The 15,333-nt window shown below is 38.9% G+C and overlaps 1 protein-coding gene across 1 annotated transcript in view; it reads left to right on the top strand.

Moving 5' to 3' along the window:
- The first annotated feature begins 1,641 nt into the window (after positions 1-1,641).
- CDCP1 (CUB domain containing protein 1) overlaps positions 1,642-15,333 on the top strand; it is a 630,505-nt gene continuing 616,813 nt past the window's right edge. The window contains exon 1 of the mRNA XM_044065523.1: positions 1,642-2,047. Coding sequence (XP_043921458.1) covers positions 1,939-2,047 — 109 coding nt within the window. The 5' untranslated portion in view covers positions 1,642-1,938. The remainder of the gene's footprint in view (positions 2,048-15,333) is intronic.

Raw genomic sequence — 15,333 nt, 5'->3', positions numbered from 1 at the left:
TTACGAGGCCTATCATTCACTTCCATGACAAATGTAACCCCCAGTTGCCTGGATCCCCTCTGTAAGCAGACATTAATGTCTCCAGTCTTCAGTGACAGTCTGTGACAGTATGTATGCCCTGGGATACATGTCCCTGAACCTTTCAAGCAGGAAATGCCTTCTCATTCTTTTATCCTCCCAGAGGTGAACCTATATCATCTTGGCTATACTCAAAGTTTCATCCTCATACTCCAATATCTTGGTTGATGCTAGAGAACCAAGACAGATTTAAAGAAATGATTTAAATGAAATAGCAAAGACAAAACAGAAATATTATGACAGGCATTCAGGAAACTAATCTGCAGAAATGAGAAAGAGATCAGCAGTTGTGGGAAGGTCAAAAGCCTTAACCAAGGATTTTTAGCAAAGCAGCTGAGTACAGATTTTTATGCTGTTCATCAAGAAAAGTGAGAATTGTACAGATGGAATAGATTGCATCTTTTTAAGAGAAATAGTAGAACAATGCTTTAGTACCATGCAGTGTGGTGACAGTATACTTCATTTGTTATAAAGATTTTGCAAGCATTTATGTCTCCTTAGCCACAATAAGAGACTTTTTATAAAGCAAGACAAATATGCCTAAGCAAGAGGAATTGATTCAGTCAGAGGAAGCATGAGAGTGAAGCTAAAGGTACAAGAGTTGTGAGAGAGAATCTGGACGTGCAAAGAGGTGATACTCTAACAGAAGTTCCTCACCAACAACTTAAATGTCATAGATAGACATTACAGATGATGGAAGATCTAAATTAAGTAGTCTCTTCAGAATATCAAGTACAGAAGAACTAATTACTACATACATAAATCATACAGACCAAGCAAAGTGCACAGTGACGCCAAAGACTAAAAAAGTTACATTTGATTTTAGGGTCTGCATGAGTATCTTGAAGAAATGTATAACGTTTACATAGCTAACTGGCTGAAAAGACAGCAGATGGGCTTACATTCTAAAAGAGTGACCTGTTATGCATCCTTGTCATAGTAGATACCCACACACACGCACGCACGCACGCACACACACGTGCACCAGCACCTCTGTGTTTGTGTATATATTTTGCATATGTATCTTGTATAAACACTGTACATGTGCTTTGCCTGAGTATGGGCTCCTCCTCAGACGTGTTAAGACCCCTGGTCCCCTGTACTGACGGCTCCGACTCTTGTACTGCTTATACACACCCATTATAGCTCTCAACTTATTTGCTCAAAAAATTCTGGGTAAAGGAAAAACACTGGGAGGAGTAAGGTTCAAAATCAGGGACTTTTTTTCTTTTTAAGTACATCTTTAATTCGCGTAAAAGTTTATAGAACAGCAAGTTTTGCATCATCAACATGCAGTTTTGAGCGACACACGAAGTATGAAAGTCGAATGACTGACATTAGTGACTACTAATTACCAACTTACTAATTACGTCGATTTACCAGAAAGTCAAAAAAATGAATATAAGGTACACATGACAAGCATAAAAGCAAATTATAAATCAAGTTACGAAATTAATTAGTTAAAATGCATGGTTGCGAGGAATGGCTGCACGCTTGGCAACTTCTTCCACACACAAGGAGCAACATGTTTTGCTTGCTCCATCCTCCACACTCCTCAGCTGTGAATAAAGGCAGTCAGGCTATTTGCATGAACAGCGCATCGAGAAGGCAAATACGGGAATACATAACAAGCAGGCGGGCAGAATGGAACTGCTGACAATGACTACCTTTACCTGTAGTACAAAGGCTGACACGCCCAGCACCTGGACGTTCGAGATGAGCAAAGGAAAACGTGGAGAAACAGGAAGAGACAAGTATATCTGTTCTCTCGGGCTCAAGCAAAACGTTTGGAAATAGGTTTATCACCATGTTGGATCTTTTGGGTGTATGAGATCCTGAATCTAGGACAAGGAAACCGAGATGGCTATTCCTGCTGGCAGGATTTGTCCAAGATTTGTTACTGCCTTCTTTTTGTTTTGGTGGGTTACTAGCCTCACGTCCATGGCTCGGCAAAGTCCTTCAGCTTCGAGTAAGTTGCTTTACAAATACTAACTACGTAACAAACGCAACTATATTGGCATCTGCAGCTAAGTTTGCAAAGTTATTGGTATGAAAGGGTAAAACGATGTGTTACTTGGCGTTTTTTTTTTTTTGGTGGTTGTACTTAAGCTGATCAATTCTTTCTACCCATGGTGAAGTTTGTGTTCTACAATTGCAAGTTCCCTTTTTTTAAAACTCTTTTGATCTGAAACATGGCAGATGGGATTGGAGCACTGTACTTTAATCTTACAACTCCAATTTATTTACAAAATGCAAAGGAAAACAATATATTGTAGATTACAGGTTAAAGATTTTTGACAGATCCTTTGGAGTTTCGGTATAGAAATATGTCAATGAATGAGGCACAAGTCCCCAAAACAGCCCATCTACTTTTGACTGATTGGAGACACTTTTTGCTTTTAGTTGGCTACCGATTTCTCACCTTAATGGGTGTAGGAAGCATTTCTTCAAACATATAATATTATAAATAAGGGCTAGAGCAAACATTCCACTGTTAATAGTAGTAGGTAATTTTTTGATAAAGCCTCAAAAAAGCACTTGGTTTTATTTTTTGTGTACAAAACTGGTAGGTCACGTTGGTTTCCTTTCTTGTTTACCAGTGTATTCTGTGAATTTAGGAGAGTGATCTAGTTTTGTCTGGAGAGCAGGCAAGCCAAATACTCTTGGCCTACCTTGCATGTCATCCATAGCGCTCAGTTGTTTGAGACCGTCATGTTCATGCTTAAATTAATGGTTGCAAAATGACTTGTATTTTCTAGTGGCCACTATGAAGCAAAACAATTTCTGCCTAATGCATATTCCTAGTAAGCAGTGAAGAGTTAATAGATTAAAAGACTAGTGAATGCTTTAGTTTTTTTTCCAAAAGTTTAGTGAAACAGTTCGTGTGGGTTACACAATGTAGAGTTGAGCCATAAAGCTGTAAGAACTAATGAAATTCCCCAAAAATATGATGAGAGTTAGTATTATCCTTTATTGTGCTAAGGATGCCATATATATGTTGTGTCAACAGGAGTACATTTTGGTGAGTACGTAGATGAAATGCAGTATGCCTGCTGATAAGCTTTGGTCCCTTATCTAACAGTTTGCTGTATTGGAACATAACTGCATACCAAATACACCTCATATTGTTACAGGGGCTTATGTATTACTGAAAAGATGGGTGTCCCTGATGTTAGTCTGGGAATGGTATTTCAACATGAGAAGCATACTTCAGATTTTAGTTTCCTTATCCATGTAAGACTGTCATTGTTATTGTTAGTGTTTATTTTACAAAAAATGGTTTAATCAATAGTGAATGCAGCTCACTGATGCAGAAATAATTATCAAAAATATCTGTGTGTTATTGAAATCACATTGTTGCTGATTTATCCTAAGTGAGGAGAAGGACAAAAACAGCTGTATAAGATACTTAGATGTAATAGCAGATCTCCAAAGAGGAATCAGTGTAACAGTAAATCAGTGTTTTCTTTTTTTGCTTTCTAAAGTCTGTTATTTGGCTGGCCTTTCTTCTGATAGACTGTCTTCCCTGAGAGAACCAAAATAGGTCCTTCACTAGCCACAATACTATTTTAGGTGCCACAAGCTGCCTTATATAACCTACATTTGTGCTTCACTGTGTTTGGTTTCTGACCTGTATCCGTCTAGGTAATGTATATATGACAAGCAAAATCCACTGTTAACTAACAATAGCAAAACATGTATGTAGACATCCAGAAGTATGAAAGGAGCTTTTTTTCATTAAAAACGTGTAAGATCCAAGTACTGGGATACTAAATAGCCATAACATAAATCATGTATTCTGTTAAAACAATAAAACCTATAGTATGCCAGCTAATATGTTATTTGTGTGAAGTCTGGCAACACTGTGTAAGTAAGTGTATGGCTGTGTATATCATCACCAATAGTGATCTGGTGAGACACTAATGTCTCTGTACAGCCAACATTACAGAGCAGTATAGTGCCATAAAAACCCAGGCCCTTCCCTGAGCAAGTTGGTCATCAGATGTTTGACCATACCTCCATGGCTAGTCCACTAGCTTCCCATGTTGCTTTAAGTAATGTTTTTTAGGGAGTCTGTAGTGGGACAGCTAACATATCCTTATTACTGCCGATTGTTTCAATAAACGAATGGCAATATGGATCATTGGAGGGAAGTATCCTCATGTCCTGATTTTATACGAGTGAGACTGGGCTGTATATACATATTCCCAGAGAGAAGAGGTAACGTGGGTCTTCCGTGTTGACTATCATGGGTAATGGTGGTGATTCCACCTTAAGCCTCCTAGATTCAGATGTCTGTTTGCTTTGCTAGTGACCAGCAATGGTTCTTGTTCTGATGCTCTAGTGAAAAAGTCTCAAGCTAGTAATTTGTAAGTGAAAGTCGACAGAGTTTGGTAAATTTTGCTTGCCAGATGAATACTAGAAATAGCCTCTTTAGTTAACTGTGTTAATAGGCTTTTATGTGATGATGCATTCAGTGTCTTTTACCACATAAAAATGTAGATTTTTACAGTTTGTGCAGAGATGGGTAGTAGCATAGGTGCCAGTGAAATAATTAAAAAAGTAAAACCTTTATCACATACACAAATAATTGCTGTTAAAACATAAAACAGTATAAAGTAATTTTTGCAGAGGGCAAGCCCCACTACACCACTTGGTGAGGCCCCTGCCTCACCCACCCCTGATCTCTCTCTCTCTCTCTATGTAAATATGTAGCTGTATAATATAATATAAATAAAATATATAATATAAATGTCTATGTTTACACACACGCATGCACATATGGGTGTACTAAAGTAAATTGAAAGACACAAATGATGACCATCTGTAACACTGGCACCAAAACAGCAACAACAAAAGCTTCAATACATTACTACTTGTGCACCATGCAATAATCCTGGTGCATAAAAAATGTAAACTAAAAAAAGAAAAAAAAAAACGTTGTCTGCACCCCATCATCCCCTGCCAAATTATTATTCTAAGTTAGTGATTACACAGTACTGGAGAAAGGCTATATTCCCCAACCCTGGTGGTTGTGCAATATCTCACACCTGTCAACCATTTGTTTTGTCAACCAAATTGTGTTGACAAAACAGTTGCTGACTTTTAAAACCATTTGATAAAATTTGGTTCTCCTATAAATAGATACTATATACTGTATCTATATGCATGTAATTAAAATGTATTTGCAAAACTTGCAGAAAAGTGGAAAGTTTATAAAAAAACAGAAACTTTACTATTGCTCCCCCTTCTGACTCCTGTGACCTAAAAAGAAAGCATAGCATTTGTGACAAACCAGATTCTAATGTAGCAAAACACTGACAAAAAAAAACACTAAATCTTTTTTCTGTGATTCTTTGTACTATGATAACCTGCCTCATAAATCACTGTAGTACTGTTAGAAGGCCTCTTTAGTATGTAATTTAGAAACATCAAAGATGAGATGTTACCTAGGTAATTATTTTTGGTTGCCTCCACATCCCTGTTTTTGGAAGCCTCTTTGATGGACAGAGCTACATCTGTAGCATCTGTAGAGTGTCTTTCATTGCCAGAATGTAGGGGCCTGGAGGTTTTTCCTTCCTGTATACACATTCAGTTCTATTTTTGATCATCTCCTTTCATTTTTTTATTTGCAGTAGCCTTTGGATTACAGAAATATCTCATTCATATATTCTTTCTTTCTATCAGTTTTATTTTTTTTTTCCATTAGGTAGGAGTTCAAAACCTTATACTACTTAATTTAAACTTATTGCGTATAATGTAACGCAAACAATGAACCAGGGACAAAGCATGAAACATTTGGCAAACAAATAAAACATTGTAGACCTTGAAGAAGTATAACCAAATAAGAAATACATATGTAATTTCTAAACTGCAAGGGATATTACTTCTAAAATGAACTGCATGAGATTTAATGTTAAAACATGCAAGCTAACTTGTTTGATACTAAATGTAAACAACCAATATCTCTTCTGCATGCTAACTCCGCTGTATATTTTCTCTGACTAAGTTTTATATTCCACTTTTTTTTTTATCCCTTTGGGCCCAGATCATGTCTGAAAAGGGTCTGTTGACATGCCCACCCACCCAGTTATCAAAGAGTAATTAATACCAATTATTACAGTAAAATATGGTATAACTACAAATATAACCTGAAACATCTCTGCACCACTGTTAACAGTCTGCTTAAACCGAGGAAACCTGTACATAATCCATGCCCACATGAAACTGGCTACAACAAGGCTTGTGTTTTATAAACTCAAATTTCATAAATTCAGCACCCTTCCTCATAGAAAGAAAACTTTTTTTCCCAATTTAATGCCTTCAGTTAAAATATTGGAAATGACCACACTTAGAGTGAGACGAGAACTATAATAGTCATAGTGACAAATTAATGTTTAAACATTGCATGTTCTTCAGTTCCCTATCACTTTTGCATTGTATGTTTTTCTTCCTCCATATCTTTTATCTTTTTATGGAAATATAATCTGTAAAAGTGATTAGATTGAACCTGACAAGGCTTCCCTTATAACAAGGAATCTAGCTGGCTCATTTCTTTCGGGTATGATATTGTAGATATTTTCTAGAGCCTGTTCCCTCATGGACATGAGATTAACTGGCTCATCATCAGTCTTTCTTTTTAAATAGATTCTTCGTATCCATAACTCTTTCACTTTAAATCTACCATATTGCAATAAAATATGCATTATTCCAAGTTGCTGGTTTAGCGTACACTCTACAACCTGCAAATTATTTTAGATACAACCACGTCAAACTTTCTAGTCTAGCTGTTATCTATCCAAGAGTCTCTTTAGAGTGCTACCTTTGGCACCACCTGAGTTAATATAAAACAGACTGTTATTCACTATTTGTGCTATAGATGTGAGAAATGTAATAATGTGACTATAGAAAAAATAGAAAAGTCATTTTAATTCATAGTAAAGTTTTATCTTGCATAGTAGTGTCAGATACAGGAATCTTGGTTGTTTTGTCAGCCATGTGTATGATGAAACAATTAAATGTCTAGTGAAATGTAATATGTGTGGCATTATAAACTTAAGAAAGCTCTCACTCTTCAAAGTATAAGACAGTTCCCTCAAACAAGCTAGTTCGACAACTGTGAGCTTTTGCTACCGACCACACCTCAGACGATCCAGCTTTGATTTGTGGTGTAAGCACTGAAGAGGCCAATTAAGGAGGGATGGGACTCTGGGTGAAAGGGGTAGTGCTGCAGCTTGTACTGCACAGGTAAGGTGAGTTGTGCTACTGTGGTGTTAAGTTATTCATAGTTTTGGACACTCCTAGTAGCTTTGCATCTAATTAAGAGAAAATTTGCGCAAGTGTGAATTGCTCAGTTGAGCAGAACAGTTGTTTAGTTGGGTGACCTACCATCCTATGCTAGTAAGTAGCTCCGGTACCTGCCAGACCACACGTCAGTCACTCCTCCCCAGACAAAGATGCATGTGCATTGCGATAACAGCAGACTGTTACATAAGCAAACAGTGGCAATGAACACACACACACACACACACACACACACACACACACACATATATATTTAAGCAAACACAAATAGACACATATATGCAAACACAAATAGACACATACACGTGTGTAAAAAAAAAAAAAATATATATATATATATATATATACAGCCACTGTCTATGCACTCTGCATCTATGATCTTCCTGTCTATAATGGCTGCATTCACATCAGGCATAGGGCATCCATAACACATAACCACACATACATACATACATACATACACTTACAAAACAATGTTATGTATCTACAACCACAGACCCAACCCACACTCAACGTAGTCTAATATATATATGTGTATATATATATATATATATATATATATATATATATATATATATATATATATATATATATATATATATATATATATATATATATACACATATATACATACACACACTTCTGGATCAGTACTCTGAGCAGTGTGAAACTGCTACATTTCACTCAGCACAGATTATCTCCCATTGACATGCATAGGTTTATAGATTTAATTGCTGTTATGTATATTAATGTATTTTGTGCACTACGCTGCATGAAAACTGCCTAGAATGGATGTCCACGAATCATCCTACTGGGTGGGGTATCTTTCTTGCCAAGCTTATCCCTAAGTTCCAATCTATTTGCCAAGCCCCACCCTAAGTGCCACTCTACTATACCTCCTCTTTCTCAGTCCCCTTTGCATCCAAGTACTTCTTTACTATGGTCATATACTAAAGATACTAAATTAATACTGTTGGTCAAAACTCTTCTTGTATATATGTAAATATATTTGTTTCACTGAAAAAGAAAATTATGGTCTGTATGCATTGCTATTCTGTTTAACTCTTTTATATAACAGATTGCTGTTACATTTTTTTTTATTGTAAAATTGTGACTTTTTCTGTAATTCTGTTCTATGTATTGGAGCTTTTCTCCTCTGGTCTCTGCTGAAAATGACCGGCAAACACAGGTGGTCTAACCCGGTTAACAAATGTCAAATAAAATAAATAATAGTTTTCCTTGCCGAGTAGTAGATGGGATTCTGATTAACCTTATTATTATATCCCCCACTCTAACTACGGCACTTAAGTGCTGTCAAAAAGAGGCAGGCTAACAAATACGGTAGGTGCACGGGCCAGGCAAACTGTAACAAATACAAAAAAAGAGCCAGCATCTTGGGAGCGTGAAGATTCAGAGCCAGACCTCACACTGCTCAGCAGAGAAGGGCTGTACTAAACAGCAAGGTGATTTCCAAAATGGGTTAATGTTCCCTGGTATGCAAAGCAGCTTCTGTGAACTTATGTACTTCTCAAGTTGCTGTAAATGCCTATAAATATCATCATGACTCAATCATCCAAAATGCAGGATGTTAACAGAGTTGCAGGATAACTGCTTCACTTCGGGGGAAGGACAGAGTTGCAGCAGTTGGATTACAGACTCTGGAGAGAGTGAACCCAGCAAGGACTGAATATGCCCTCTGGCAAAAATAATGGGTCTGCAGATTCATATTATACATGCACTAGAATTGATGAGCAGGCATTGTATTATACTTTCCATCCAAAAGGGGGAGATGTTACACGTATACAACAATATCCTAATCAGAGGTAGCTGACAGCCATTATCTCTGTCTGTCTGTCTCTCTCTCTGTCTCCTTACCAGTATCCTAGGATGCTGGGGTTCAGAATAAATGAATGGGCCAGTACAGGATAGAGGCTTCATGATCATATGAGGGTGGACCCAAAAAAAGGTGTGAAGAAAATAAAGAACAAACTTTGAAAATGTGGAAAAGTAGCAAACCACTTCAGGCAGAGAGCTCGCAATGTTAAAATGTATTACTGATTACTTAAAAAAAAGTGTTCCTAGAACAGCATGAGTCATTAGTATTTTCCATGGATTTTTCTTGAAATTCTTAAAACTGAACGTGGCCGAATATTTGACAAAACATTTTACTATGTAACATGGCAGATTTGTGAAGCAAAATGACAAAAAGTACCTCTAAAACATTTGAAATGTGTGATTTAAAAACATGGACTATGTTAATGCCTGAGGCTATATAGGTTATGTATATAGAAATATCATTCATCGTACTATTGTATTTGTAGAGAAACAGGAACCCCATACGTTGATTCCTGTTTTCCTTCTACAGTTACCCTAAAGGCAAGAAGTGTGTTAATGTAGAGAAGTTAGAGTTTCAAAACCCAGAGTAGCAAGCGATAATTGGTTTGCTTTCATGGAGACATTTGACATGTTAAATGCCTGCACACACTATTCTCAGCCCAGAGTTTGGTTTCAGATTATTTACAAAACACAATTCTTGTCTAAAGCATATATCAAGGTTTTATTTTACAGGAAATTATGTGATTTTTGACTAGCCATAAATCAGCTGCTGTCCGATTTCATGTATTCCAAACTTTCCACAAAAGGATATATGTTATCTCTTTTCACAACATAGGTTAGGCAGTTAAAAAATCTGCCAAAAGAAAAAAAAATAGCCAGATTATAAGGAAGTCTTGTGTAGTTTGCTTGTGTTTTATTTAGCCTTGTTAACCAGAGTCCCACTGAACCCATGGCCATTTCTTAGAGGAGAACCAGAGAGTATAATGCCAGTGCAGGAACATTACTGCCCTTTCAGTATTATGTGCTGTTCATGTATGATGAACCACCACCCTAAATCCTTACATTTAACATATATTACAAAAAATGTCTCGGGTTCCAGCCCTGTGGTTCATTGGTCGTGGTTTCTTCCTTACTGGTCCAGAGTCTAGTCCTTACATGGTTACTATATTTTCTCGCATTTCCTCCAACATCCTGAAAACATGCCAACTGACTTGACTACTTACTCTTGCCTTTTTGGCCAGGTAGTAACAGAAAAAGATTCAGAGTGGTCTAGTTCACTAAATGATTGCGAAATAAGCTTATCAAATCATACTGCCACTCTAAGAGTTCCCAGATCAGCAGTATAATCATAGTTGTACTTATCATATCTAGCTATGAAAACAATGATTGAAAGGCAAGCAAGCATACACCTTTAGAAAAAAATCATTGCATAACAGGAGTAATCCACAGTAAGGTTGTGGATATAGTAAATTTATAATGTGGATCAAAATCAAATTATTTTAGAGTGTGGGTAACCCTCATGTTGTATCAAGGGTGAAGTGAATGGGGCACATGCACTGGATACCAGCTTGTAAGGGCATCAAAAGTTTAAAGCCATTTGATAGCTGTACAGCTTACATGATCACCATCGATTTAATAAACACACTGTAAACTTGCTGTTAAAGTGTCCTAAAACAAGCAAAAACAGAATAGATCATTAGCAAGTTTCCTGTAAAGGATCTAAATTGTTTAAAGACAGCATGTAAACCGTCAAATAATTCCTTAAAAAGTTTGGCAGTTTACTTGGTGATAGCTTGTAATCACCTTTGTGTTTGCTTATACAAGGTGTTGGGGGGCTTCCAAGTGAGTGTGCTGTCCAGAGAACTAAATTCCTTTGCTTACAGCTCTACAATACATTTGCTGTAGTTTACATTGCTTTACAGAAATGCTGCTATTAAGCAAGAGCAAGTCAATGTTTGCTTTAATAAGCATTTGTAGGTAGAATTAAGTACACTTGCATTTATGTAAAACAAAATACATGGCAGAGGTTTAATTTATGGTGGGAATTACTTATGGTAGGTATTCTGGGAGGCTTGCAATGTGCTGATTTAAAACTCCCAATTGGTAATAATTTCTATGATCAAAAATTATTGTACTGGGAATCCCTTTACTGATCTTAAAGACCCCACATCATACCCATTATTTCTAGCTTAAATATCATCTCAGTCCAAGACAATTTGCAAATGCTTTCCCTCTGGATACATTTCTTAATCCCCCACTCTCCCCTTCAGTTGGGTACCTTTGTCTTACTCATATTATGTCTCTACATTAATATGTGACCTCTCTTCTACACTGTATATGTTGTATGTAGTATATTTCTGTGTGCCTTTACCTTACTTTTACTGTCTTTACAATTTGTTCTCTGTTGCTTCAGTGTTTCACTTTCTGGTTCTTCTTCCCTCCTTCATAGGTTCATAGGTTGGTACTAGGCTATCAGCCCTAGGGCCTATACAAGCCTAGCCATAACAATTCCCTGGCTATTTCTTCCCACATTATTTACTTTCCTGGACCCCTGTCTAGCAGGGCGACTGACGTGATCCCTGGGGTGAATTTCCTTTCTCCCATCCAATTGTCAAGGTTCCTCTTGAAGAGGTCCAAAGAGGCACTCTGCTTGACATGTATGGGCAATCTATTCCAGAGTCTGGGGAGTCTCTGGGTCAGGAATCTATCCCTCCAGCATGTTTTGTTTATTGTGATGACAAGGTTTAGATCCCTGGAGCGTGTAGCTCTGAGGGATTGGGATTTCTTTAAGTGTAGCATGTCCAACAGCTCTGGGTTTGATATGGCCTTGTATGTTAAGCAGAGATCGCCTCTGAGTAGACGATATGCGACAGAGTATAGCTGGAGTTTTTTAAGGCGGTCAGCGTAGGGCATCTGCTTTGGGCCTGTGATTCTTTTAGTGAGGTATTTCTGAGGCCTTTCCAGTTGTTGCAGATGTCTTGAGAGGTACATACCAAATGGGGCGTTGTATTCTATAATGGGTCTAATGAGGGATGAGTACATTGGGACAATGACCTCCTTCTTTCTGGATGAAAAGCCCTTTGTGAAAGTGTGCCACATAGAAGCATTTCCTGACTGTTGTGGCAATGTGGTTATCGAAGGTGAGACCACTGTCCACCTGTGTCCCTAAGTCTCTTATCACACTTTCTGTGTTTATTGTACTGCCACCTATATGGTAATTCATGGATACATGTTTATTCCCAAAGGGGATAACAATACATTTCTTGGCATTGAGCTTGAGCCCATGGCTGTGGCACCAAGCATCTGTTTCTGTAAGGCCCTTTTGTAGAGTATCCACATCATTTGGGGATTCAATAATGGCTCCCAGTTTGCAGTCATCTGCAAACTTTGTCAGCCAGAGTCCCTTAGTGTTGACCTGTACTTCAGAGAAGTAGATGCCAAACAAGAGCGGCCCCAGGACTGAACCCTGAGGTACTCCACTTGTCACTTGTCTGGAGCTGGATTTGGAGTTGGCTACTTTTACAGTGTGGTAAGCCATTTAGCAACCCATTGGGTGACATAGGGATTAATGCCCAACTTAGTAAGTTTATCTATGATTCCAGAGTGGGGGATGGTGTCAAAGGCCTTGGCAAGGTCTAGATAGGCTGTGTGGACCACCTTACCCTTGTCCATGGCTCTGGAGACTGATTCAAAGAAGTCAATTGGGTTCAGGAGACAAGATCGGCCCTTCACAAACCCAAACTGGGTGGGGTCCAGTGTTTGAAGGTTGCCAATGTCTTTGTTTATAAGTTCCATGATAACACGCTCCATGGCCTTGCAGATGAGGCTTGTCAGACTGATGGGACGGTAGTTTCCGGGATCCAAGGTGGATCCCCCCTTGTGGATTGGGATAACTGTAGCTCTGCGCCACTCAGTGGGCACGAAACCTGAGGTGAGGCTATGGTTAAACATGACACTTAGGTGAGGTGCCAGTTCATATTGTAGTTCATGTAGTACACAGCCCGGGATGTCATCTGGTCCCATGGATGCTGTATTCTTGGCTTTAGAGAGTGCGTTTTGTACCTGTGTGGCTGTTATTACTGGAATTTGGCAATCTTCGGTATTGAGATGGGCCATTTAGGGGTGAGAGGGGGTGAAGTTGGCACTGAATCGATCTGCCAGGATATTGGCAATATCCTTTGGATCAGTATATTTAATGCCATTCTGTTTTAGCTCAGAGCAGATCTGAGCATTGCCATTTAGATTCTTGACATAGTTATAGAATGCTTTGTGGTTGTCTTTGGAATCTTTGGCAATTTTATTTTCGTAACTAGCTTTGGAGGATTTTATGAGGCATCTCAGTTTCTTACTGAGGCTAGTAAGGGAGTTTTTTGCATCCCAGGATTTTCCTCTTTTCTGCAAAAGTTTCTTCCTTTTGTTGTAAAGTTTGTTTATGGCAGGGGACCACCAGATTGGCTTCCTTTTTTGGATGAGAGCATTTTGGTTCTATTTGGGATGGCACGATTCATGCATGAGTGGATGTGCTCGTACAGTGCCTTAGTGTAGGATTCAGCAGTTGAACTTTCAGTTCCAGTCTGCATGGGTGTTATGAAGTTTGTCACTTCTGACTTGAGTAGCATGAAGTTGGCTTTGGAGAAGTTTTGTATGGTGGTTTCTTTACTGGGGGGTGGGGGTGGGATGTGGATGTTAAGGGTGAGTAGCTTATGGTCAGACCTGACTAACGAGGGGGTGACCATAGGTATGGAGCATTGATTTCCCATGTTGGTAATGACCAGGTCTAGGATATTGGAGCCCCTGGTGGGACTATGGATTAGATGATCCAGGGCATTGGAATTTATGAATTCCAAGAACCGTTGCGCAAAGGTGTTGGGACATGAGTAGTTTTCCCAGTTAATGGCAGGGTAGTTAAAATCACCCAGTGTTAGGGTGTTTGGTTCTATCTTAATATTTTCCAGTATGTTTAGAAAGGTGTAGTGAGAATCTTGGGGTATGGTGGGGGATCTGTAGCAAGCTACAATTTGGATTGCAGTCTTACCTAGTGTTAGTTGCACTTGGAGAATTTCAGACACATTGTGTTGGCCACCTAGCCTGGTGGTGTGAATATCCTTGGTGAATATTGACACTCCTCCACCTTTAGTGTTTCGGTCCTGGTTTGGTGGCTGAAAAGTGTGGTAAGAGTTGTAGCCTGGTATTGCAGGGGTGCTCTCTGGAGCCTTGAACCAGGTCTCAGTTACTGCACAGATATCGATGTTCTCCATTTTTAGGAGTGCCTCGAGAGAGTGCATTTTGAGGTTTAGACTTCTAGCATTGAGTAGCATTACCTTCAGATTTTGCATGCTTGTACCTGTTATGGTGGTGGTTTTGTCCTTTGAAGTTTGCCTAAAAAAGGCACTATAGGGGTGGCAAGAGCCTCAGCCAGTAACCTGAATCCCAGGGGCGACAGGTGCAGACCATCTCTGGCAAAGCATCGTGGTCTGTCAATCATGTCATCCCAGGCAGACGGATACTGGATCCCTTTTGAATGACACCATAAGCTTAGCCAATTGTTGAAGTCAATCATTTTATCCTTATATTGTGGTATCATTCTGGGCGAAGGCAGGATGCTACTCAGGGCTAGGGTCATACCTGCCTGGGCCACATGATCCGAGAGCTCTTCCATGTCTCTTTTCATGTAGTCCAGGGAGGTATGTCTCAAGTCATTCACTCCAACATGGGCAATGACAGAGTCATATTTGTACTTGTTGTGGAGTGACTTGAGTGCATGCGTTATGTGGCGGATCCTGGCACCCGACAGGCAGCTGACTGTAATTTTCTCCTTATTCAACCTGGTGAGAGGGACATCAGTGTGCCGGACTATAGAGTCACCTATGACTAAAGTGTTAGGTACATTGTCTTGCCTTAGGGGCTGTTGCTGGGTGGCACACTGGTGTTGTGAACTATGTGACACATTGGTTGTGATTGGTGTTTGTTTGCATTTCAGCTTCAGAGGTCTTTGTTGCTTGGGCAGGTTACAGTTAAGGGCCTCTGCATATGTGGATTTAGTGTTGCTATATGTGGGTGTTGGTGATGCGGGTTTAGAAGGGCTATGTGTTGCTTGAGATGTAGTGTGGGTGT

Source organism: Protopterus annectens, chromosome 3.part0, assembly GCF_019279795.1.
Source record: "Protopterus annectens isolate FY-2018-M chromosome 3.part0, PAN1.0, whole genome shotgun sequence".
In the NCBI taxonomy this organism is placed as follows: domain Eukaryota; kingdom Metazoa; phylum Chordata; order Ceratodontiformes; family Protopteridae; genus Protopterus; species Protopterus annectens.
The sequence above is the reverse complement of the archived record's forward strand: the minus strand, read 5'-3'. Positions and strand labels throughout refer to the sequence as shown.